Source organism: Macaca fascicularis, chromosome 11 (genome assembly GCF_037993035.2).
Source record: "Macaca fascicularis isolate 582-1 chromosome 11, T2T-MFA8v1.1".
Taxonomy (NCBI): Eukaryota; Metazoa; Chordata; class Mammalia; order Primates; family Cercopithecidae; genus Macaca; species Macaca fascicularis.
The window spans coordinates 110,378,389-110,406,015 of NC_088385.1; the positions used below are offsets into that span (position 1 = coordinate 110,378,389).

At 37.6% G+C, this 27,627-nt stretch overlaps 1 protein-coding gene across 4 annotated transcripts in view; it reads right to left on the reverse strand.

Moving 5' to 3' along the window:
• Positions 1-27,627, reverse strand: part of C11H12orf42 (chromosome 11 C12orf42 homolog) — a 193,170-nt gene that overhangs the window by 152,823 nt on the left and 12,720 nt on the right. For all 4 annotated transcript variants that reach the window (XM_005572046.5, XM_005572047.5, XM_045365795.3 and 1 more), the window contains exon 2: positions 9,001-9,099. In XM_005572046.5, the coding sequence (XP_005572103.3) occupies positions 9,001-9,060 (60 nt within the window). In that variant the 5' untranslated portion in view covers positions 9,061-9,099. The remainder of the gene's footprint in view (positions 1-9,000; positions 9,100-27,627) is intronic.

Consider the following 27,627-nt stretch of genomic DNA (forward strand, 5'->3'; position numbering starts at 1 on the left):
ATATATCAATATCATTCATTTTCTTTTCTGATTATAAAAATAATACACATCCATTACAGATTTTCGAAAACAGAAAGACCTCCAAACGGGGACAAAATCACCAATAATTGTATCTAGACATCTTGATGCAGTTCCTGCCAGTTTTTCTCCATGCAGACTTTAATTACTTTGTGCAAATTTGTTGTGTATGAATACTCTTTTAAGAAAATCTGATTTTTTGGCCACATAGTATCACTATTTGTATGCACTGTAAGTTATAAAATGTTTCTATTATTAGACAATACAGGTGATTTCCATTATTGCATAACTATAAATAACATAGCAGTGAACATCCTTACACAGAAATCTTGGTCTCCCACTCTAATTAGGTTTTTAAAACAGATTCTCAGAAGGGATAAGTGGAATCAACGGGCATGGATGTTTCAACATATTTGATACATAAAATCAAGTCAAATTGCTCTGCAGAAAAGCCACATTGATTAGACAGTGTGTTTGGCCACATGGTAAGAGAGGCCTTTATTAATGCACTTTCACCAACATTGAGTTTTTAATCTGTGCTAATTTAACAGGTAAAATGACAGATCAAAAGTCACATTTTCAGTTTATGTGTACAAAATGCATTACGTATAGCTTAGTTTGCTCATAAAATTAACATTTGGGCCATTTGGAAAGCCATAAAATGAGCCACTGAATACTGAAAGTGACCTCAAAAAGCATGGAACATACTGAAGGTGAAATGGTTTGCCCAGGCCACTCTGTAGTAAAGAACTCAGGACTAAAACCCGAGAATTCTTCTACTCCCCATCCCAGTGTTCCTAAATAGAGAGTTTTCGTAAGATAGAACCTGCTTTAAAATGCAGAAAGAATGGAGAGGCGGAGGAGACTTTTAACTGTGGTTTGGTAAAGCTGTTTTCCCCACTAATTTTTCAACGCTTTTACACGTCCCAGGCTGGTGCTCCTGACATATCCAGCTTTTTAACCTTACCTTTTGGAGGGGAAATTCAAGAAATACGAAGTTGTTTCAGAATTAACCAAACAAGTATCATTAGGAAGCTCAGTCCATTCCGAAGATATCTCAAGAGACCATCTACAGTTAAACATAAATGACTCCTCATGGTCTCTCTCTATTTACCCAAGTTGTCTATGGTTCATTCATGGTGAGAATGTGAAGATATAAAGGCCACAACTAAAGATTTTGCTTGTTACCACCCTTTTAAAACTTCCTTTTTAATTTTTACATGCAATTCTCAATTCTTCCCAATGAGAGAAAGGATCTTTGAAGGGGAGCCTTGAATCTGGGCAGATTTGTGACTGCTTTGACCAATAGAGTATAGAAGTGATGCTATGTGATTTGTGAGGCTATGTGATTTAAAGGTAACGGATCTTCCTCCTTCTCTTTTGGGAACACTTGTTCTTGGAGATATTAGCCACCCTGTGAGAAGCACCAATACCCTGAGACCATTATACTATGAGGAAGTTCACACCACACAGAAAGGCCCTGAGTAGACATGCTGATTTACAGTTCCAGCTGAACACAGCCTTCGAATCACCCCAGCCCAGGTGCCAAACGTGTGAGTGAAGAAGCTTCCAGATCATTCCAGTCCCCAGCCATCTGAGTCAACCTCAGCCTTTGTGTCTGCCCAGGGAATGCCTCAGACATCATGGAGCAGAAGCAAGTCATCCTTACTGTGCTCTGTCTGAATTCCTGACTCACACAATTAATAAGCATAATAAAATGATTGTTGTTTTATACTACTGTGTTCTGGGGCATTTGAGGTGCAACAAAAAAGAGGTGAAATAGACCGTGTCTCACTGGATTACTCTCCACTTTTTCCTTTCCTTACTCAATTTGTGGGCTACCACTGTCCCCATCATTCTTCCCAGAATCTCTGTGGATTGGATCATTGCATTCATAACAATATATAATATTAATGTGTTTCATGATTGCATTGAAAAAGAGACTTGAAAGTCACCTAGAACACATGAAAGGACCTAGAAATGGTTTTTCTGTTGGCATTAAAACGTCTGAGACGTTTTCTCCGCTCTTTATTTTTTCTCTACTTCCTATCCTTGTTCATAATTCCTACCCACATCTCTGATGTAAAGCATTTCCAGAAATTTCCCACACTTAACCTAAACAGCCAACAGTAGTCAATTTCATTTTTAAATAACAAAATAAGCTATGTTAAGTCATATGTTAAGCACTTTGCTCACATTGATTTAGCATCTTGATTGTATGAGGTAAGTCATATTAACCTATTCTGCTGAAGAGAAAACTGTGGTTTGGAGTTGTAAGGTAACACAGCTCCTAAATGGTAGAGCCAGGATTTGAACCCAGGGTCATAGGACCCCAAACCCAGATTTTAACCTCTACACTGGTAACTTACAATCTTTTGGTCTATATTCCATGGTAAGATATACATCTTACATCATGGCCAATAAATACCCACATGTATATAACTGAAATAAAAGTATCAGGAAACAAGAAACATCTTACTGTGTATATAGCACATTGACCTCTCTATTTTTCCAATCTATTTCTCTTTCTTAAAAATGTAGATAGTAACCCATGAAATTGATTGTATAACCTGCTGCAAATCAATCACAACACAGAGACTTTAAAAATTTACTTCACTTTGATGAAATTCAGTCTATCAATTTTTTCATATTATGAATTTTGCTTTTGGTTTCATGTCTAGCACTCTTCAATAAGTCCTAGGTCATGAAGATTTTCTCCTATTTCTTCTAAAAGTTTTATAGTTTTACATTACACATTTACATATTTAATGCATTTTGAGTTAATTTTGTATAAAGTGCAAGGTTTAGGTTCAATTTTTTACTCAATGCTCAAGCAGCATTGCTGGAAACACTATCCTTTCTTCATTGAATTGTTTTGCACCTTTGTACAAAAATAAAAATCTGTTGGCCATAAAAAAAAAAAAATTACTTCACTACCTTCTCCCATTTGACTTAAAATCTGAGAGGTCATTACCTCAAAACTCTTTTCTTCTTATAAACTGAAGGTCACTACCTACAGGTTAAAAACAAAAAGTTGTAATACAACTCAATTTTTAAAATTAGAAACAAGCTTAAAATCTCTATTCACAAATTCTCCTTCTAATATGAGACTATTTAATAAAAAGCCCTATCTGGTACATTTAGCAACCAATAAAATTGATACCTCAGCTATATTTTATATTCAGTTGTTGGACAGAACAACCCCCGCCACAGCCCTCACCAGGATCACAGCTCAGGACACTGCCTGCCCTCCTTGCTCCAGATGTTTGGACCATCAGCTGACCAGAGGACTGTGATATGGCAGAGCATGAGAAAATTAGCTAGACCAATCTCAGTACTTAGAATGACAGGAAAATAAGCCAAAGAATTGTGAGAGTAGAACTAAAAGCGCACAAGACAGCACTGGGGATGGAAACGCCATAGCAGTTATGGACAAACCACAGTGATGAAGAAACAGAAGAAGCCATGTGGAAGGGAAAAAAGAATGGAACACATATTCAGAGAGAAGCAGGGAGAGGCCCTGTACCCATGGGGAAGATAGAGTCAAAGAGAAGCTCATCTCTTGCATGGCAGCAGTTTCTGGTGGCTTTTTGGTTCCAATTCCAGGGCACAAATATTCAAAATGAAGATATATCTTTCTTTCTGGAGGAGATTTGCAGGGCTTTTACTTCTGCATCATCCAAATATCCTTAATTAAAATGGATGCCCAAAATATTCTCATGCTATAAATTTCAGAGGAAGGCAGTGTAACACAGACAGAGTCAGACAAGAGACAGAACTTCACAGAGGGTTTCTGCATGCTTTTGCCTTTTGGAATATTAGAAATAATAATTACAATGCCATTTCTTTGATTAATACAGTACTTTATAGTTGACAAAGAACCAATGACACATAATCATCTGTAAAATGGGAATGATAATCATAACAGTACCTGCCTCATATTTCTATTATGAAGGTGAAATGAGTCAACACATGTAATCCTTAAGATTAGTGCCTCCCATATAGTGGATGCTAAAGAAATAGGCTTCGATCCTATAATAATACTGTGACGTGGGGAGGTATTGCAGAACCATTTGATAGGTGAAGAAACAGATAGTCAGAGAGACCCCAGGCCACGCTAAAAGTTGGCCACAGCCAATAAGTGGCAACTACAGTCTTAAGGCTTCTCATCTATCCATTAATTCCACAGATATTCATGGAGTGCCAGTCTCACTCTATACAGTGAATGTGACAGGTGCAATTTCTGCCCTACCAAACTTACAGTCCAAGGCTCTTTCCCAAGTTTTACCATGTTTCTATTGTACAGGCATCAGTTAGACAATTGTTATTTGTTTTATGCCTTGCAAATGATATTAAATTAGTCTAATAAAGAGCCACAAAACCACATGCATCTTCCAGTGTCTCGAAAATATAGCATCGGTACCAGTCTTCTGGGCTCACTCCCCATCCCTGTATTATAATTAATTCTATGGGGAATTGGGAATGCCATATTATAATTCTTTGGATAATTATCTTTCCCCATGCCTCAACCCAAGACTCTCAACTCCCTGAGGGCAGAAACTATCCTCTGAGTAGCACAGAGGATGTGCATAATAAATGCTGGTGGCCGGGCGCGGTGGCTCAAGCCTGTAATCCTAGCACTTTGGGAGGCTGAGACGGGCGGATCACGAGGTCAGGAGATTGAGACCATCCTGGCTAACACGGTGAAACCCCGTCTCTACTAAAAAAAATACAAGAAAACTAGCCAGGCGTGGTGGCGGACGCCTGTAGTCCCAGCTACCCGGGAGGCTGAGGCAGGAGAATGGCGTAAACCCAGGAGGCGGAGCTTGCAGTGAGCTGAGATCCAGCCACTGCACTCCAGCCTGGGCGACAGAGAGAGACTCCGTCTCAAAAAAATAAATAAATAAAAATAAATAAATACTGGTTAATTTTAAATGAATAAAAAGGATATCATATCTGTGCAGATGTCTTGATTTTTCTTAATACTCAGATTAGTCTTAGCTTTTAATGTCACTGAGAGGTTTTTATTCCTTGAGTTTTGAGGGGGTTTTGGTTCATTGTTTAGAGTACACCACCATCCACCACCCCATCCCATGGTGGTTTTTCAGCTTTAGAAGTGGAAACAGCTCAATGCGACCTGAAGTGGGCAGCCAGAAACTAAAATGGTTTCCACAACCACCACCAATAACACTTTCATGACTTTCCTAAGCCCTAAGCTCTAGGAAAGCAGGGACAAAAAAGCAAAGGAGTAAAGAAAAGAGAAAGTAAAGGGGAAGAAAAGGTTGGAAAACAGCACCAGTCAGACATGACAAAGCAGAATTAAAATTACCGAAAAGTTAAATTGTAGAGTGCCATTTGACCCCCTCTTCATTCCTACCAGACCAAGAAGAGAGTCTGGCTGACTGAACATACATATTCTTGATCCCTCTCTGTCTCTAATCTCTGTCTCTATCTCTATGTATGTCTGTATGTATGTATACGTGTGTGTGTGTGCACGCGCATGTGTGTGTATAAAGTACATCAAGATTGATCAAGAATAATTCATCAAAAATCCATGTGGAATCCTTTGGAGTCTTTTATTAAGAGTAAGTCTTTTTCTAAAGAACTGTGATAAATTTGTAAATGTAAAATTAGTCATGCTCAAATAAATCTATCAACCAGAAACATAGTTCTAGCTTTTAAATCAAGTCACCACTTTTGATTAATTAAATCTTACCCAAAGTAGATTTTCCTTTATTATTAATGTATTTCATTCATATCAATTCAGAGTAGAGCAATTCTGAAATCAAAATAAATTTTTACCAAAGCCAGGGTTTACAAAATCAACAGTGCTACATGTTAATGGGTTCTGCCTTCATGAACTATAGGGGAAGGAAAGGTAGCTGGATTTTGAAACTTTATAAAATTCTAAACATCAAATATTGGGAATTAGCAGTAAATAGACGAAGGTTTAGAGACCCTCAAGATAAATTTTCCAAAGTTAGGCTTCTCTCCTGGTTAACATAAGCCAAAGGATTCTCTGAAAAATACAGTAAATTTGAACTTTTGTGTGGCCTTTTTATTTGTATGACTGTGTTTTAGCAAGCACGCTGGAATGGCAAATGCTTCCTCATTGGTGGAACCATGTAGACTCAGAAAAAAGCCATCTTCCATTGAGAAGACAATTGTTTTCTATAGAGACAAAAAACAAATGCCCATGACCCAGGTCACCTCATCCCAGCAGGCTTTTGCTGCGGCTTCCTCTGAGCAAACACAACAAAGTCCGGAGCAGTCAATCCTGCTGCCCCACACTGGGCCGCCGCAGTTGTGCTCTGCTATTTACCCTTCCTATTAATCTGTCAATGTTCTAGTCAAACATGCAAAACAATATGGTGGGCACATAGTTTGATTGGTCATTGCTAAGTAACTTGGACCAAAGATGAAGAAATGGAACTTCCAACCAACAAAATGTGAGGCCCAATTTGATTGTTAGAAAATGTTCAACAATACCAGTGCATGACAATTTTCTCAGGGTGGCTGTGATTTAGCATCTCTCTCACCGAAAAAGAGTGGTCCCAATAAATGACATTCAGTTCCAGAATCTAAATTCAGGTCATGTTGCTGTTCCTATCGTTGTGGCATAGAACTGTCTGGGCATTTTGCAAAGGAAGATGTTCATTAGAAGATGTCATCATTCCATAGTGAAGAGACCATTGAGGAATTTGGTTTGGTACACAGGTTGAGTCCCTGGCTAACAAAATATTTTTTGAGCTTAAAAACAAGAGTCCTTGATTCAACACTTCCTGGATGCTGAAAAGTGCAACTCCGTATTTCCAAAAGAGAATCTGAATTATCAAACATTTTGAGCAAATTAAATAGCTCATATTCTTATTTCACTTTCCTCCTTTTCTGCTAGGCCAGATGAAGCCTCAGAATCCTTCTCAACACAAAGCTGTAGATAGCCACTTTTATTCTCCTGGAATTAACATGAAAGATGGGGCCTGTTTGTCATTCCAGCCCTAGACCCTCAAGTGGACATGTTCAAGTACAAGATGTACAGATGAGCAACAACTGTCCAAGAAACACCTTTTTAGAAATACAGAGTGTGCATTTCCTTGCTGTGTGCTTTCAGAAAGCAGGAAGAATGGAAAGAGTAAGTGGCCAGGATGTCAGAGCATAAAGCAAAGTTAAAGAAAATATAGACAATGAAAGTAGGCTGATGTGGGATAAAAATCCCCCCCATTCACTAGCTAGTTACAAGGTATTTGTCCTGTGGAAAATAACAGCTCTGAGATATGTATGTTCATATATAAAATGGAGAAAATGAGATCACATACTACATAAGTCAGGACATCTGATTCCTATCCCTGATCCATTTCCTCTAATTCGCCACAAACCACAAGCAGTTTCAGGCTATATCTGTGCCATTTTTGGACCCAAGAGGAAAAGAAACTCTCTCTTCCCATAATGTGTCCAAAAACTGAGAGGAAGAACTCTGGCTTGATATGGACTACATATTAACTATTGGATTCCCACTAAAGGATTCTGACTGGTCCAGACTGGTTCCTATATCCATCTTGATAGCCAAGAGGCCAAAGGATTGTGCTTGGGCTGTTCCCAAAACCACTTGCGGGGAATGGAGAGAAGCAGTTTCCTAAAAGAAGAAGAAGGGGATAGTTTTCTTGGGTGGACAAAAGAGTAAATGTGTACTTTATGACCTCATGGAGTGAGAAGATTAAATAATGAAAAGAACTCACTAATGGCACATAGCAAGTAGTCCATAAATGCTAGCAAAGATGATGCTAATTGTCTTCATCGCTATTATTATCAATCCCTACTGCAAAAGAATAAAATCAATAGTAGGGCATTTACAGAAAGATACTTAATATATCACATTGAATATTACTTACTGATGTCAGTTGTAAATCTGGCTACTCAAATAGCACTCTCAGTGAAATAACAAAGTACAATGGTCATAGATTTCATACTTCAATTTGAATTCAACTCATAATTCAAATTATAGAGATTTCACTGTGATCCAGCTTACTGAAAAAAAATGTGATGTTAAGGGATGAAATTTAAAAACTGATTCATTCATGCATCATAGCTCCTATGTACCAGACAGACCTACACCCTGATTAACACAGGGGAACAAAGTTGACCAAGTTTCTACACTAAGGGAGCTTACTTTTCAGAAGGAGAGCCACAGAGGAGTGAATAATATAATCCAATATAATGGCTGAAGAGGGAGGCAGAAGAGGAGGTTGGAATGATGTGATGTGAGGAAGACTAAACCCTCTGTTACTTGTTTTGAAGATGGAGTAAAAGTAATAGGAGTCAAGGAATTTAGACAGCTTTCAGAAGCTGGAAAGGGAAGGAAACAAAATCTCCTCTAAAGTCTGTAGAAAAGAATGAAACCTTGCCAACACCTAGATTTCAACCCAGTGAGATCTGTATCATACTTCTGAACCTACAGAACTAAGTGGGAGATAATAACTTTGTACTGTTTTAAGCCACTAAGTTTGTGGTAATTTGTTACAGCAGCAACAGAGAACTAATACAGAATCATTCTTACCATTACGAGAGCATTTGTAGTTTTTTATATGTCAGTGAAAAGTTTGTCTTCAGTTAAAAGCCCGGGCTTGTGCAACTTCTTAGGAACAATACCAGTACCTTTAAAGTGAGCACATGTGCCTCAATCCTAATGGTGTGGGGTTACCTTAGTAAGATAATAAATAAATAATAGCAAAGACAACACATTTCTAAGTTTTCCTAGTATAAATGTAATGTGTCCCTAATAGTGGGAAAAAAATAATTTATGAAGGCATTTAAAATTATACTGTAATTTACAATGATGTGAGTATGGATAAATATGGAAACTAAGAGGATTATCTAAAATATAATATCAATGACACTGAATCAAGAATCAAAATTAGTGGCTGAAATGGAGCAAACCTATTAACCTAAAAAAAATAAGAAAATGTAGTATCTCTTATTCATTACCTGCATCCTGTTTGCAAAAGGTCTGATAGTTAGCAAGAATTCTTCTTCCCTTTGCTTCATACATATCACTGTAGACACTAATTTGACAAGTTCAACTCCCTATAAACAAAGAATGGAGAAAGAAGAGCAGGTTTACAATGATGCAATGACAATAATAGAAAAAAAAAATAACATCTTTAAGAGACAGAATCATCCTATCCATGAACATAGTATTTCTTGCCAATGACTTTCAATAATTTTTTATTTTTTTCTTTTGGTGGAGACAGGGTCTCAATATGTTCCCCAGGCTGGTCTGGAACTCCTGGACGCAAGCAATACTCCCACCTTGGCCTCAATAAAATTCTATACTTTTCTACATAAAGTTCTTGATCATCTATTGCGAGATATAATCCTAGGTGGTGCTTGCTTTGGTTGGTTGGTTGGCTGGGGGAAGTGTGGGTTGCACTGTAATGACGTCTTTTAAATCATCTTTCTAATCATTTCCAAAGTATAGACATGCAATTTAATTTTATACATTGTTTTAAAACAGCAAGCTAGCTAAGCTTTCATATTAATTCCAAAAAAATATGTCTGTTGATTATTTGGGGATTTTGATGTGAACAACTGTATCACCTAGTAATAGTAATGGCTTTGTTCCTTTTTATTCAAATTTTTGAACTTTAAGTTTTTGTCTTATTGCATTAGTTTACATCTCTAAAACATATAGCTTAGGTCCTCAGGAAGCAAATAAAACTTAGGCCCTCATTTGCACAGACCCCTGTGAGTTCCAAGAGTTATTAGGATTTGCAGGGTATTCTAGGTATAGAAAGGGAAGTCTAGTGAAATTGGGAAGCATTTCCAATAAATTGTTCTAAAAGATCTCAGAATAGAAAGATCAAAATCTCTAAGTCTCCAATATTTTTTGTGCATTTTTTCCTCATATTCATTTTAATACATAATTTCTTATTTGTAGTTCTGAAGCTGGAGTTTTGAGATAGTTCAACCAACGAGAAGTTAAGACAAGGAATATTGGTTACAGAGGTGTTAAAGGGTTGAAAAAGAAAAGAAAAGATTAGGTTTGAAGTTGCAAAAAATAAGAGGAGGTGATATCAACAGGTCAATAAATCCTAACACTCAGGAATCAGAGCCCCAAAATAGTATAAGTTTCAGTCTTCATAGAAGTTGGATATGCTTGGTTGTTCCTGATGTTAACAGAAATTCATACATTTCCTCATCCAGTATGATATTTGTCATGTTTTAATATTTTTGCAGATGCCTTTATCAAGTCAAACAATTTTTCTTCTATTCCTAGTTTGTAAAAGTTTTCGGTTTTAAATTAGAGACAGAGAGCAAATTCTATTAACTATCTCCCCTGCAACTGTTAAGAAGATTGTATATTTCCTTTCAATGATGCTGAAGTGATGCTACATTAATAAAATTTCCAATATTAAATGAACCAGGCATTCATGAGATAAAAAACAACGTGGTCATAATGTATTTTCTTTTTAGCATAGTGCTGGATAGTGCTAAATTTTGTTTGTTAATATTTTATTTTGCTTTTTTTCTTCTTCTTCAATGCTCACAAGTGAAATTGCCTTTTTCCACTTTATAATGTCCTTACCTTATTTTAGTGTCAAAGTTATGCTAGCTGCAAAATACTTGGAGAATATTCTCTTTTCATAATCACTGATAGAGTTTGTATAGGATTTAAATTACTTGCCCCTTAAATATCTGAATAACTGTATTGGTAAAAATTCCCTGTTCTGATGCTATCTTTGCGGGAAAAATTTAAACTATTAATTCAATTTATTTAATGATTATACAGTTATTTATATTTTCTATTTCTTTTTAGTCAGTTTTAGCAAACTGCATTTTTCAAATAAATTATTTATTTTCTAGATTTCCAGATTCATTGACTTTAAAATGTACATAATACACACATATTTTAATCTATTCAGCATAAAAAATTCTATTCCATTATGTTCCTGTTTTAATTCTCAATATTATTTATAATGCATTTCTCATTTTTCTCTTGACATATATTGCCACAGGCTTGTCAATTTTATTAATTTTTTCAAAGCACAAACTTTTACCTTTGTGGATTCTTTTTGTATGTTGATTTTCTAATTCATTAGTTTTTCTTCGTGGGGGGTGTTTGTTTTAAATTATTCATTCTCTTTCCTATATGTTTTGAGGGCTTATTCTGCTATTCTTGTGTTTTTAATTCACTATTTAGTCTTCTTTACTAATGTATTTAAATAATTGTATTTTTTTCTAATACTACTTTGCCTACCTCCAATGTTTTGAAATATAATGCTTTTATTATCTCTCATTTCTAATGCTTTTGAATTTGCATTTTGATTTCTTAACCCATATGTTGTTTAAATGTATGGTATTTCCCAATTATCTTTTTGCTATTAATTTTTAAATTGGTTACATTTTGATCCAAAAATGAGATTTGTTGATATCAATTCTCTGAAATTTATTGAGGACAATTTTACAGTCTCCGTGTAGCCGATTTTAATAAATATTTCATATGTGCTTAGATTCAATATTTTCAAATTAACGGATGTAATCTATAACTATTCATTAGCTCAAGCCTATTAATTATGTTCATATCATCTATATCCTTGATTTTTTATCTGCTTCATCTGTTAATTACTGACAAAGATATATTAAAATCTCCCACTAATGTATGAGTCTTTCTAGTCTTTCTATTTTTTTCTGTAGTTCAGTCAATTTTTGTAATTTTGAGAGTTTATAATTAGCTGCACAAAAGTTTAGAGTTACATCTTTTTTTTTTTTTTTTTTTTTTTGAGGTGGAGTCTTCACTCTGTCGCCCAGGCTGGAGTGCAGTGGCACCATCTCGGCTCACTGCAAGCTCCGCCTCCCGGGTTCGCGCCATTCTCCTGCCTCAGCCTCCGGAGTAGCTGGGACTACAGGCGCCCGCCACCGCGCCCGGCTAATTTTTTGTATTTTAGTAGAGACGGGGTTTCACCGTGTTAGCCAGGATGGTCTCGATCTACTGACCTCGTGATCCGCCCGCCTCGGCCTCCCAAAGTGCAGGGATTACAGGCGTGAGCCACTGCGCCCGGCCGAGTTACATCTTCTTAATAAATCATTTTATTATATAGCTCTCTTCTTTATCTCTACCAGTTTTTTTCCTTAGAAAGTGTTTAGTTTGATGTTAATATAGCCACAGCAGTTTTCTTGTTAGTTTTGCTAATGCAATAAAACCTATGCCATAGTGGGATAAGTAATATCCAAAAATAAAACATGGGTTTATGTATGTGGCTAAAGGAATATTTTCAGTTACTCTGTTCTGTCATGAAAAAAAATCCCAAAAGTAAATAAGAAAAACTTGTCCTCTATGAAACTGAAGAAATGTATACCATACTGTAAAAGTCTTCAGTGATCAAGAGTCTGTCACATCCTAATCCTACTCATATCTCAACAGAAGAAAATAAATCGAGCCTGTCCCTATTTAAAAATAAAGGGAAGGACAGAAGTCAAATGCTGAAGACATTCTTTCTAAATTTTTTTTAATTGGTATTTTTGTGGGCTACATTTTCCTGGGGGTTTACTACATATTTTTTTCCATACTTAAACTTTTAACATTTGTGTTCCTTATGGTTTGGGGTGGGTTTTTTTGTTTTTGTTTTTGCTTTCTTGAGACGGAGTCTCTCTCTGCCGCCCAGACTGGAGTGCAGTGGCGCTATCTCTGTTCACTGCAAGCTCCGGTTCCAGGTTCACGCTATTCTCCTGCCTGAGCCTCCTGAGTAGCTGGGACTATAGGCAACCGCCACCACGCCCGGCTAATTTGGGGTGTGTTTTTAAAATCAACATAAAGCGAGTCGCTTAAAAAAAAAACAAAAAACACCGTCTGACACTCTTAACTAAGAAATTTAGCCCTTTTCTACTTATTGTGATAATGAATATATTTGAACTTAATTTCTACCATCTTATTTGTGCTTTCTACTTACCTACTTGTCCTGGTTCTTCTGTTTTTTGTTTGGGTTTTTTTCTCCCCCTACACTTTTAGAATTGACTAAATTATTTTTTCTTTTTCTTTTTCTACTTTCTCCCCCTCTATGTCTTGGAAGTTATTCATACAATTTTACCTTTATAATAAAACATGTATACTAACTTACAATCTAAATATTTAATAAATTTAACACTCTTGTAAATAAAACAAGGTTCTTCAACACTGACCACCCACTGCCAAATTCAAAGCCGTTGTTGTCCAATATGTTAGTTCTCTAAATTGCTGTTCTTTTCCCCCACAAGTTAGACATTGTCACTATTATTGTTCTAATTTTTTGCAGTCAACTGTTATTTTGATTTATGCACACACTTATCAATATATTTCATAATCGGCCTTTTTTTGCATAGCAGATCTGTCTGGGATTACATTTTTCCTTCATAGAGAAAATTCTTTAGAATCACCTTTAGTGAGGGTCTACTGGTAGTAAACTCTCAGGTCTGTTTGGAAATGCCTTTATTTTATCCTTACACTTGAATACAGTTTTGCTGGGTGTGCAGTTTTAGGTTGACAATTATTTTCTCTCAGTCCACTTAAGGTATTATTCCACCATCTTATAGTTTTCATTATTTCTGTTGTAAAGATAGTGGTCAGTCTACTGCCAATGTCTATTCTCTACGGTGTTTTGGGTTTTGTTTTGCATTTTGCTTTATTTTATTTTGTTTCTAGTCTTCTTGCTTGTCCCTTCTGTGGCTTAAGATCTTTTGTGTGCATACGAATTTCCACCATCTTATAGTTTTCATTATTTCTGTTGTAAAGATGGTGGTAAGACTGTTGCCAATGTCTATTCTCTAGTGTTTTGGGTTTTGTTTTGCATTTGCTTTATTTTGTTTTTTTGTGTGATTTGCTGGACTTCCTGTATGTTAGGATATATATCTTTGAATAATTCTGAGACAGGTTTCAGTCATTATCACCTTACATATTATCTTTTATGTTTCTATTATCTTTATGGAATTCTGATTAAATTTGCTAGACCTTTTTCTCTATTTTCCATGTCTTTTAATCTATTCTTTTTGTTTATGTTTTCTTTTTTTCTCCCATCTTTCTAGCCACTGGATAATCTCTTTAGATTTACATTCCAGTTCATTAAACTCTTCTTCAGGTTTTTCTTATCTACTATTTAACTTGCCTATTGAATTTTTAACTTAAAGTATATTTCTATAAGTTTATTTTTACAATATGACTGATTTTACTTTATTGCATCTGTTTCTTGCTCATATTTTTGAACTTATTTTTCCTCTCAATACAGTAAATATACTTAATTTCTGATGATATCAAAAATCTATGCAGGTCTAAAATTGGTGTCTGTTATTTCTGTTGTCTCTCAATTAGACTACTTCTTTGCTTGTAGGTATTGTGATTTTGGACAGTGAGTTTCTCATTTTAGTTTGAAACTTATATGTAAAATTCCAAACACCAAGAGTGAACTCTAATGTGAACTATGGATTTTGGGTGATGATGTGTGTAGGTTAATCAATTGTAGCAAACGTACCACTCTGACTGGGTTGTTGATAATGGGGAATGCTGTGCATGTGTGGGGGCAGAGCATGTAAGGGGTATCTGTCTACTCTACTCTCAATTTTGCTCTGAACCTAAAACAGCCCTAATAAGAAATTTAAGAAAATTCTTGAAGGCAGGTGTTTAACTCACAGTTTCCCAGAAATGATCCAGCCTCAGGCCATTTTAAGTTAAATTCTCCAGTTAAATTTTTTTTTTCCGATCCTCAAATACATGGCATGAATAAGGACTCAAGCATTTATGAGAGCTGGCTTGTAGTTATGAAAATTATGGTTACGATTTTTCTTCACTCCACCCACAGTGAAAGTTGAATCAAGCAGCTCTTTTTTTTTTTTTTCTGAATTCTTTTTTTTTTTTTTTTTTTTTTTTTTTTGAGACGGAGTCTCGCTCTGTTGCCCAGGCTGGAGTGCAGTGGCCGGATCTCAGCTCACTGCAAGCTCCGCCTCCCGGGTCTACGCCATTCTCCTGCCTCAGCCTCCTGAGTAGCTGGGACTACAGGTGCCCGCCACCACGCCCGGCTAGTTTTTTGTATTTTTTTAGTAGAGACGGGGTTTCACCGTGTTAGCCAGGCTGGTCTCGATCTCCTGACCTCGTGATCTGCCCGTCTCGGCCTCCCAAAGTGCTGGGATTACAGGCTTGAGCCACCTCGCCCGGCCCATTTTTTTGCTGAATTCTTTATGTCAGGTTTATGTTTTTTTGTTTTTTTTTTTTCTTTCTTTTTTATTGTACTTTAAGTTCCAGCGTACATGTGCACAACGCGCAGGTTTGTTAGATAGGTATACATGTGCCACGTTGGTTTGCTGCACCCATCAACTTGTCATTTACATTTGGTATTTCACCTAATGCTATCCCTCCCCCAGCCCTCACCACGTGACAGGCCCTGGTGTGTGATGTGCCCCGTCCTGTGTCCAAGTGTTCTCATTGTTCAGTTCCCACCTATGAGTGAAAACATGCGGTGCTTGCTGTTTTGTCCTTGTGACAGTTTGCTGAGAATGATGGTTTCCAGCTTCATCCACGTCCCAGCAAAGGACATAAACTCATCCTTTTTTATGGCTGCATAGTATTCCACGGTGTGTATGTGCCACATTTTCTTAATCCAGTCTATCATGGATGGACATTTGTGCTGGTTCCAAGTCTTTTCTATTGTGAATAGTGCCGCAATAATCATGTGCATGTGTCTTTATAGTATTATGATATATAATCCTTTGGGTATATACCCAGTAATGAGATCACTGGGTCATATGGTATTTCTAGTTTTAGATCCTTGAGGAATCACCACACTGTCTTCCACAATGGTTGAACTAATTTACACTCCCACGAACAGCTTAAAAGCTTTCCTATTTCTCCACATACCCTCCAGCATCTATTGTTTCCTGACTTTTTAATGATCACCATTCTAACTGGTATGAGATGGTATCTCACTGTGGTTTTGATTTGCATTTCTCTGATGTCCAGTGATAATGAGCATTTTTTCATGTGTCTGTTGGCTGCATAAATGTCTTCTTTTGAGAAGTGTCTGTTCACATCCTTTGCCCACTTTTCGATGGGGTTGTTTTCTTCTTGTAAATTTGTTTAAGTTCTTTGGAGATTCTGGATATTAGCCCTTTGTCAGATGGATAGATTGCAAAAATTTTCTCCCATTCTGTAGGTTACCTGTTCACTCTGATGGTAGTTTCTTTTGCTGTGCAGAAGCTCTTCATTTTAATTACATCCAATTTGTTAATTTTGGCTGTTGTTGCCATTGCTTTTGGTGTTTTAGTCATGAAGTCCTTCCCCATGCCTATGTCCCGAATGGTACTGCCTAGGTTTTCTTCTAGGGTTTTTATGGTTTCAGATCTAACATTTAAGTCTTTAATCCATCTTGAATTAATTTTTGTATAGGGTGTAAGGAAGAAATCCAGTTCCAGTTTTCTATATATGGCTAACCAGTTTTCCCAGCACCATTTATTAAATAGAGAATCCTTTCCCCACTTCTTGTTTTTGTCAGGTTTGTCAAAGATCAGATGGTTGTAGATGTGTGGTGTTATTTCTGAGGCCTCTGTTCTGTTCCATTGGTCTATGTACCTGTTTTTGTACTAGTACCATGCTGTTTTGGTTACCGTAGCCTTGTAGTATAGTTTGAAGTCAAGTAACGTGATGCCTCCAGCTTTGTTCTTTTTGCTTAGGATTGTCTTGGCAATGCAGGCTCTTTTTTAGTTCCATATGAACTTTAAAGTAGTTTTTTCCAATTCTGTGAAGAAAGTCATTGGTAGCTTGATGGGGATGGCATTGAATCTATAAATTACCATGGGCACTATGGCCATTTTCATGATATTGATTCTTCCTATCCAGGAGCATGAAATGTTCTTCCCTTTGTATCCTCTTTTATTTTGTTGAGCAGTGGTTTGTAGTTCTCCTTCAAGAGGTCCTTCACATCCCTTGTAAGTTGTATTCCTAGGTATTTTATTCTCTATGTAGCAATTGTGAATGGGAGTTCACTCATGATTTGGCTCTCTGTTTGTCTGTTATTGCTGTATAGGAATGCTTGTGATTTTTGCACATCAATGTTGTATCCTGAGACTTTGGTGAAGTTGCTTATCAGCTTAAGGAGATTTGGGGCTGAGATGAGGGGGTTTTCTAAATATACAATCATGTCATCTGCAAACAGGGACAATTTGACTTCCTCTTTTCCTAATTAAATACCCTTTATTTCTTTCTCTTGCCTGATTGCCCTGGCCAGAACTTCCAACACTATGTCGAATAGGAGTGGTGACAGAGAACATCCTTGTCTCGTGCCAGTTTTCAAAGGGAATGCTTCCAGTTTTTGCCCAATCAGTATGATATTGATTGTGGATTTGTCACAAATAGCTCTTATTACATTGAGGTACATTCCATTAATCCCTAGTTTATTGAGAGTTTTTAGCATGAAGGGCCATTGAGTTTTGTCGAAGGCCTTTTCTACATCTACTGAGATAATCATGTGGGTTTTGTCATTGTTCTGTTTATGTGACAGATTACGTTTATTGATTTACATATGTTGAACCAGCCTTGCATCCCAAGGATGAAGCTGACTTCATCGTGGTGGATAAGCTTTTAGCTGTGTGACTGGATTCAGTTTGCCAGTATTTTATTGGGGATTTTTGCCTCGATGTTCATCAGGCATATTGGTCTAAAATTCTCTTTTTTTGTTGTATCTCTGCCAGGTTTTGGTATCAGGATGATGCTGGCCTCATAAAATGAGTTATGGAGGAGTCCCTCTTTTTCTATTGATTGGAATAGTTTCAGAAGGTATGGTACCAGCTCTTCTTTGTACCTCTGGTAAAATTCGGCTGTGGATCCATCTGGTCCTGGACTTTTTTGGTTGGTAGGCTATTAATTATTGCCTCAGTTTCAGAGCCTGTTATTGGTCTATTCAGAGATTGAACTTCTTCCTGGTTTAGTCTTGGGAGGGTGTATGTGTCCAGGAATTTATCCATTTCTCCTAGATTTTCTAGTATACTTGTGTAGAGGTGTTTATAGTATTCTCTGACATAGTTTGCATTTCTGTGAGATCGGTGGTGATAGCCCCTATATCATTTTTTATTGTGTCTATTTGATTCGTCTCTCTTTTCTTATTAGTCTTGCTAGCAGTCTATCAATTTTGTTGATCTTTTCAAAAAACCAGCTCCTGGATTCATTGATTTTTTGAAGGGATTTTTGTGTCTCTATCTCCTTCAGTTCTGCTCTGATCTTAGTTATTTCTTGCCTTCTGCTAGCTTTTGAATTTATTTGCTCTTGCTTCTCTAGTTCTTTTAATTGTGATGTCAGAGTGTTGATTTTAGATCTTTCCTGCTTTCTCTTGTGGGTATTTAGTGCTATAAATTTCCCTCTACACACTGCTTTAAATGTGTCCCAGAGATTCTAGTACATTGTGTCTTTGTTCCCATTGGTTTCCAAGAATATCTTTATTTCTGCCTCCATTTTGTTATTTACCCAGTAGTCATTCAGGAGCAGATAGCACAGTTTCCATGCAGTTGTGCAGTTTTGAGTGAGTTTCTTAATCCAGAGTTCTAATTTGATTGCATTGTGGTCTCAGAGACAATTTCTTATAATTTCTGCTTTTTTACATTTGCTGAGGAGTGCTTTACTTCCAATTATGTGGTCAATTTTAGAATAAGTGTGATGTGGTGCTGAGAAAAATGTATATTCTGTTGATTTGCGGTAGAGAGTTCTGTATATGTCTATTACGTCCATTTGGTGCAGAACTGAATTTAAGTCCTGGATATCCTTGTTTAACTTCTGTCTCATTGATCTGTCCAATATTGACAGTGGGGTGTTAAAGTCTCCCATTATTATTGAGTGGGAGTCTAAGTCCTTTGTAGGTCTCTAAGGACTTGCTTTATGAATCTGGGTGCTCCTGCATTGGGTGCATATATATTTAGGATATTTAGCTCTTCTTGTTAAATTGATCCCTTTACCATTATTTAATAGCCTTCTTTGTCTCTTTTGATCTTTGCTGGTTTAAAGTCTGTTTTATCCAAGACTAGGATTGCAACCCCTGCTTTTTTTGCTTTCCATTTGCTTGATAGATCTTCCTCCATCCCTTTATTTTGAGCCTATGTGTGTCTCTGCACATGAGATGTGTCTCCTGAATACAGCACACTGATGGGTCTTGACTCTTTATCCAATTTGCCAGTCTGTATCTTTTAATTAGGGCATTTAGCCCATTTACATTTAAGGTTAATATTGTTATGTGTGAATTTGATCCTGTCATTATGATGTTAGCTGGTTATTTTGCCAATTAATTGATGCAGTTTCTTCATAGCATCGATGGTCTTTACAATTTGGCATCCTTTTGCAGTGGCTGGTACTGGCTGTTCCTTTCCATGTTTAGTGCTTCCTTCAGGAGCTCTTCTAAGGCAGGCCTGGTGGTGACAAAACCTCTCAGCATTTGCTTGTCTATAAAGGATTTTATTTCTCCTTCACTTATGAAGCTTAGTTTGGCTGGATATGAAATTCTGTGTTGAAAATTCTTTAAGAACGTTGAATATTGGCCCCTACTCCTCTCTTCTGGCTTGTAGGGTTTCTGCTGAGATATCCACTGTTAGTCTGATGGGCTTCCCTTTGTGGGTAACCTACCTTTCTCTCTGACTGCCCTTAACATTTTTTCCTGCATTTTAACCTTGGTGAATCTGACAATTATGTGTCTTGGGGTTGCTCTTCTCAAGGAGTATCTTTGTGATGTTCTCTGTATTTCCTGAATTTGAATGTTGGCCTGCCTTGCTAGGTTGGGGAAGCTCTTCAGCATAATATCCTGAAGAGTGTTTTCCAACTTGGTTCCATTATCCCCATCACTTCGAGGTACACCAATCAAATGTAGACTTGGTCTTTTCACATAGTCCTCATATTTCTTGGAGGCTTTGTTTGTTTCTTTTTACTCTAAACTTGTCTTCTCACCTTATTTCATTAAATTGATCTTCAATCTCTGATACCCTTTCTTCCATGTGATCGAATCAGCTATTGAAGCTTGTGCATGTGTCATGAAGTTCTAGTGCCATGGTGTTCCACTCCATCAGTTCATTTAAGGTCTTCTCTGCACTGTTTCTTCTAGTTAGCCATTCATCTAACCTTTTTTCAAGGTTTTTAGCTTCCTCACAATGGGTTTGAACATACTCCTTTAGCTCAGAGAAGTTTGTTATTAAAGACCTTCTGAAGCCTACTTCTGTCAACTCATCAAAGTCATTCTCCGTCCAGCTTTGTTCCGCTGCTGGCAAGGAACTGCGATGCTTTGGAGGAGAAGAGGTGCTCTGATTTTTAGAATTCTCAGCTTTTCTGCTCTGGTTTCTCCCCATCTTTGTGGTTTTTATCTACCTTTGGTCTTTGATGTTGGTGACCTACAGATGAGTTTTTGTTGTAGATATCCTTTTTGTTGATATTGATGCTATTCCTTTCTGTTTGTTAGTCTTCCCTCTAACAGTCAGGTCCCTTAGGTGCAGGTCTGTTGGAGTTTACTGGAGGTCCGCTCCAGACACTGTTTGCCTGGGTATCACCAGCAGAGGCTGCAGAACAGCAAATATTGCTGCCTGATCCTTTCTCTGGAAGCTTTGTCCCAGAAGGGCACCCACCTATATGAGGCAACTGTCAGCCCCTACTAGGAGCTGTCTCCCAGTTAGGCTACATGGGGGTCAGGGACCCATTTGAAGAGGCAGTCTGTCCATTCTCAGAGTTCAAACACCATGCTGGGAGTACCACTGCTCTCCTCAGAGCTGCCAGACAGGGATGTTTAAATCTGCAGAAGTTTCTGCTGTCTTTTGTTTAGCTATGCCCTGCCCACAGAAGCGGGGTCTGTAGAGGCAGTAGGCCTTGCTGAGCTATGGTGGACTCCACCCAGTTTGAGCTTCCCAGCTGCTTTGTTACCTACTCAAGCCTCAGCAATGGCAGATGCCCCTACCCCAGCCACACTGCAGCCTCACAGGTCGACCTCAGACTGCCGTGCTAGCAGTGAGCAGAGCTCCATGGGCTTGTCCCTTCTGTGGCTTAAGATCTTTTGTGTGCATACGAATTTCCACCATCTTATAGTTTTCATTATTTCTGTTGTAAAGATGGTGGTAAGACTGTTGCCAATGTCTATTCTCTAGTGTTTTGGGTTTTGTTTTGCATTTGCTTTATTTTGTTTTTTTGTGTGATTTGCTGGACTTCCTGTATGTTAGGATATATATCTTTGAATAATTCTGAGACAGGTTTCAGTCATTATCACCTTACATATTATCTTTTATGTTTCTATTATCTTTATGGAATTCTGATTAAATTTGCTAGACCTTTTTCTCTATTTTCCATGTCTTTTAATCTATTCTTTTTGTTTATGTTTTCTTTTTTTCTCCCATCTTTCTAGCCACTGGATAATCTCTTTAGATTTACATTCCAGTTCATTAAACTCTTCTTCAGGTTTTTCTTATCTACTATTTAACTTGCCTATTGAATTTTTAACTTAAAGTATATTTCTATAAGTTTATTTTTACAATATGACTGATTTTACTTTATTGCATCTGTTTCTTGCTCATATTTTTGAACTTATTTTTCCTCTCAATACAGTAAATATACTTAATTTCTGATGATATCAAAAATCTATGCAGGTCTAAAATTGGTGTCTGTTATTTCTGTTGTCTCTCAATTAGACTACTTCTTTGCTTGTAGGTATTGTGATTTTGGACAGTGAGTTTCTCATTTTAGTTTGAAACTTATATGTAAAATTCCAAACACCAAGAGTGAACTCTAATGTGAACTATGGATTTTGGGTGATGATGTGTGTAGGTTAATCAATTGTAGCAAACGTACCACTCTGACTGGGTTGTTGATAATGGGGAATGCTGTGCATGTGTGGGGGCAGAGCATGTAAGGGGTATCTGTCTACTCTACTCTCAATTTTGCTCTGAACCTAAAACAGCCCTAATAAGAAATTTAAGAAAATTCTTGAAGGCAGGTGTTTAACTCACAGTTTCCCAGAAATGATCCAGCCTCAGGCCATTTTAAGTTAAATTCTCCAGTTAAATTTTTTTTTTCCGATCCTCAAATACATGGCATGAATAAGGACTCAAGCATTTATGAGAGCTGGCTTGTAGTTATGAAAATTATGGTTACGATTTTTCTTCACTCCACCCACAGTGAAAGTTGAATCAAGCAGCTCTTTTTTTTTTTTTTCTGAATTCTTTTTTTTTTTTTTTTTTTTTTTTTTTTGAGACGGAGTCTCGCTCTGTTGCCCAGGCTGGAGTGCAGTGGCCGGATCTCAGCTCACTGCAAGCTCCGCCTCCCGGGTCTACGCCATTCTCCTGCCTCAGCCTCCTGAGTAGCTGGGACTACAGGTGCCCGCCACCACGCCCGGCTAGTTTTTTGTATTTTTTTAGTAGAGACGGGGTTTCACCGTGTTAGCCAGGCTGGTCTCGATCTCCTGACCTCGTGATCTGCCCGTCTCGGCCTCCCAAAGTGCTGGGATTACAGGCTTGAGCCACCTCGCCCGGCCCATTTTTTTGCTGAATTCTTTATGTCAGGTTTATGTTTTTTTGTTTTTTTTTTTTCTTTCTTTTTTATTGTACTTTAAGTTCCAGCGTACATGTGCACAACGCGCAGGTTTGTTAGATAGGTATACATGTGCCACGTTGGTTTGCTGCACCCATCAACTTGTCATTTACATTTGGTATTTCACCTAATGCTATCCCTCCCCCAGCCCTCACCACGTGACAGGCCCTGGTGTGTGATGTGCCCCGTCCTGTGTCCAAGTGTTCTCATTGTTCAGTTCCCACCTATGAGTGAAAACATGCGGTGCTTGCTGTTTTGTCCTTGTGACAGTTTGCTGAGAATGATGGTTTCCAGCTTCATCCACGTCCCAGCAAAGGACATAAACTCATCCTTTTTTATGGCTGCATAGTATTCCACGGTGTGTATGTGCCACATTTTCTTAATCCAGTCTATCATGGATGGACATTTGTGCTGGTTCCAAGTCTTTTCTATTGTGAATAGTGCCGCAATAATCATGTGCATGTGTCTTTATAGTATTATGATATATAATCCTTTGGGTATATACCCAGTAATGAGATCACTGGGTCATATGGTATTTCTAGTTTTAGATCCTTGAGGAATCACCACACTGTCTTCCACAATGGTTGAACTAATTTACACTCCCACGAACAGCTTAAAAGCTTTCCTATTTCTCCACATACCCTCCAGCATCTATTGTTTCCTGACTTTTTAATGATCACCATTCTAACTGGTATGAGATGGTATCTCACTGTGGTTTTGATTTGCATTTCTCTGATGTCCAGTGATAATGAGCATTTTTTCATGTGTCTGTTGGCTGCATAAATGTCTTCTTTTGAGAAGTGTCTGTTCACATCCTTTGCCCACTTTTCGATGGGGTTGTTTTCTTCTTGTAAATTTGTTTAAGTTCTTTGGAGATTCTGGATATTAGCCCTTTGTCAGATGGATAGATTGCAAAAATTTTCTCCCATTCTGTAGGTTACCTGTTCACTCTGATGGTAGTTTCTTTTGCTGTGCAGAAGCTCTTCATTTTAATTACATCCAATTTGTTAATTTTGGCTGTTGTTGCCATTGCTTTTGGTGTTTTAGTCATGAAGTCCTTCCCCATGCCTATGTCCCGAATGGTACTGCCTAGGTTTTCTTCTAGGGTTTTTATGGTTTCAGATCTAACATTTAAGTCTTTAATCCATCTTGAATTAATTTTTGTATAGGGTGTAAGGAAGAAATCCAGTTCCAGTTTTCTATATATGGCTAACCAGTTTTCCCAGCACCATTTATTAAATAGAGAATCCTTTCCCCACTTCTTGTTTTTGTCAGGTTTGTCAAAGATCAGATGGTTGTAGATGTGTGGTGTTATTTCTGAGGCCTCTGTTCTGTTCCATTGGTCTATGTACCTGTTTTTGTACTAGTACCATGCTGTTTTGGTTACCGTAGCCTTGTAGTATAGTTTGAAGTCAAGTAACGTGATGCCTCCAGCTTTGTTCTTTTTGCTTAGGATTGTCTTGGCAATGCAGGCTCTTTTTTAGTTCCATATGAACTTTAAAGTAGTTTTTTCCAATTCTGTGAAGAAAGTCATTGGTAGCTTGATGGGGATGGCATTGAATCTATAAATTACCATGGGCACTATGGCCATTTTCATGATATTGATTCTTCCTATCCAGGAGCATGAAATGTTCTTCCCTTTGTATCCTCTTTTATTTTGTTGAGCAGTGGTTTGTAGTTCTCCTTCAAGAGGTCCTTCACATCCCTTGTAAGTTGTATTCCTAGGTATTTTATTCTCTATGTAGCAATTGTGAATGGGAGTTCACTCATGATTTGGCTCTCTGTTTGTCTGTTATTGCTGTATAGGAATGCTTGTGATTTTTGCACATCAATGTTGTATCCTGAGACTTTGGTGAAGTTGCTTATCAGCTTAAGGAGATTTGGGGCTGAGATGAGGGGGTTTTCTAAATATACAATCATGTCATCTGCAAACAGGGACAATTTGACTTCCTCTTTTCCTAATTAAATACCCTTTATTTCTTTCTCTTGCCTGATTGCCCTGGCCAGAACTTCCAACACTATGTCGAATAGGAGTGGTGACAGAGAACATCCTTGTCTCGTGCCAGTTTTCAAAGGGAATGCTTCCAGTTTTTGCCCAATCAGTATGATATTGATTGTGGATTTGTCACAAATAGCTCTTATTACATTGAGGTACATTCCATTAATCCCTAGTTTATTGAGAGTTTTTAGCATGAAGGGCCATTGAGTTTTGTCGAAGGCCTTTTCTACATCTACTGAGATAATCATGTGGGTTTTGTCATTGTTCTGTTTATGTGACAGATTACGTTTATTGATTTACATATGTTGAACCAGCCTTGCATCCCAAGGATGAAGCTGACTTCATCGTGGTGGATAAGCTTTTAGCTGTGTGACTGGATTCAGTTTGCCAGTATTTTATTGGGGATTTTTGCCTCGATGTTCATCAGGCATATTGGTCTAAAATTCTCTTTTTTTGTTGTATCTCTGCCAGGTTTTGGTATCAGGATGATGCTGGCCTCATAAAATGAGTTATGGAGGAGTCCCTCTTTTTCTATTGATTGGAATAGTTTCAGAAGGTATGGTACCAGCTCTTCTTTGTACCTCTGGTAAAATTCGGCTGTGGATCCATCTGGTCCTGGACTTTTTTGGTTGGTAGGCTATTAATTATTGCCTCAGTTTCAGAGCCTGTTATTGGTCTATTCAGAGATTGAACTTCTTCCTGGTTTAGTCTTGGGAGGGTGTATGTGTCCAGGAATTTATCCATTTCTCCTAGATTTTCTAGTATACTTGTGTAGAGGTGTTTATAGTATTCTCTGACATAGTTTGCATTTCTGTGAGATCGGTGGTGATAGCCCCTATATCATTTTTTATTGTGTCTATTTGATTCGTCTCTCTTTTCTTATTAGTCTTGCTAGCAGTCTATCAATTTTGTTGATCTTTTCAAAAAACCAGCTCCTGGATTCATTGATTTTTTGAAGGGATTTTTGTGTCTCTATCTCCTTCAGTTCTGCTCTGATCTTAGTTATTTCTTGCCTTCTGCTAGCTTTTGAATTTATTTGCTCTTGCTTCTCTAGTTCTTTTAATTGTGATGTCAGAGTGTTGATTTTAGATCTTTCCTGCTTTCTCTTGTGGGTATTTAGTGCTATAAATTTCCCTCTACACACTGCTTTAAATGTGTCCCAGAGATTCTAGTACATTGTGTCTTTGTTCCCATTGGTTTCCAAGAATATCTTTATTTCTGCCTCCATTTTGTTATTTACCCAGTAGTCATTCAGGAGCAGATAGCACAGTTTCCATGCAGTTGTGCAGTTTTGAGTGAGTTTCTTAATCCAGAGTTCTAATTTGATTGCATTGTGGTCTCAGAGACAATTTCTTATAATTTCTGCTTTTTTACATTTGCTGAGGAGTGCTTTACTTCCAATTATGTGGTCAATTTTAGAATAAGTGTGATGTGGTGCTGAGAAAAATGTATATTCTGTTGATTTGCGGTAGAGAGTTCTGTATATGTCTATTACGTCCATTTGGTGCAGAACTGAATTTAAGTCCTGGATATCCTTGTTTAACTTCTGTCTCATTGATCTGTCCAATATTGACAGTGGGGTGTTAAAGTCTCCCATTATTATTGAGTGGGAGTCTAAGTCCTTTGTAGGTCTCTAAGGACTTGCTTTATGAATCTGGGTGCTCCTGCATTGGGTGCATATATATTTAGGATATTTAGCTCTTCTTGTTAAATTGATCCCTTTACCATTATTTAATAGCCTTCTTTGTCTCTTTTGATCTTTGCTGGTTTAAAGTCTGTTTTATCCAAGACTAGGATTGCAACCCCTGCTTTTTTTGCTTTCCATTTGCTTGATAGATCTTCCTCCATCCCTTTATTTTGAGCCTATGTGTGTCTCTGCACATGAGATGTGTCTCCTGAATACAGCACACTGATGGGTCTTGACTCTTTATCCAATTTGCCAGTCTGTATCTTTTAATTAGGGCATTTAGCCCATTTACATTTAAGGTTAATATTGTTATGTGTGAATTTGATCCTGTCATTATGATGTTAGCTGGTTATTTTGCCAATTAATTGATGCAGTTTCTTCATAGCATCGATGGTCTTTACAATTTGGCATCCTTTTGCAGTGGCTGGTACTGGCTGTTCCTTTCCATGTTTAGTGCTTCCTTCAGGAGCTCTTCTAAGGCAGGCCTGGTGGTGACAAAACCTCTCAGCATTTGCTTGTCTATAAAGGATTTTATTTCTCCTTCACTTATGAAGCTTAGTTTGGCTGGATATGAAATTCTGTGTTGAAAATTCTTTAAGAACGTTGAATATTGGCCCCTACTCCTCTCTTCTGGCTTGTAGGGTTTCTGCTGAGATATCCACTGTTAGTCTGATGGGCTTCCCTTTGTGGGTAACCTACCTTTCTCTCTGACTGCCCTTAACATTTTTTCCTGCATTTTAACCTTGGTGAATCTGACAATTATGTGTCTTGGGGTTGCTCTTCTCAAGGAGTATCTTTGTGATGTTCTCTGTATTTCCTGAATTTGAATGTTGGCCTGCCTTGCTAGGTTGGGGAAGCTCTTCAGCATAATATCCTGAAGAGTGTTTTCCAACTTGGTTCCATTATCCCCATCACTTCGAGGTACACCAATCAAATGTAGACTTGGTCTTTTCACATAGTCCTCATATTTCTTGGAGGCTTTGTTTGTTTCTTTTTACTCTAAACTTGTCTTCTCACCTTATTTCATTAAATTGATCTTCAATCTCTGATACCCTTTCTTCCATGTGATCGAATCAGCTATTGAAGCTTGTGCATGTGTCATGAAGTTCTAGTGCCATGGTGTTCCACTCCATCAGTTCATTTAAGGTCTTCTCTGCACTGTTTCTTCTAGTTAGCCATTCATCTAACCTTTTTTCAAGGTTTTTAGCTTCCTCACAATGGGTTTGAACATACTCCTTTAGCTCAGAGAAGTTTGTTATTAAAGACCTTCTGAAGCCTACTTCTGTCAACTCATCAAAGTCATTCTCCGTCCAGCTTTGTTCCGCTGCTGGCAAGGAACTGCGATGCTTTGGAGGAGAAGAGGTGCTCTGA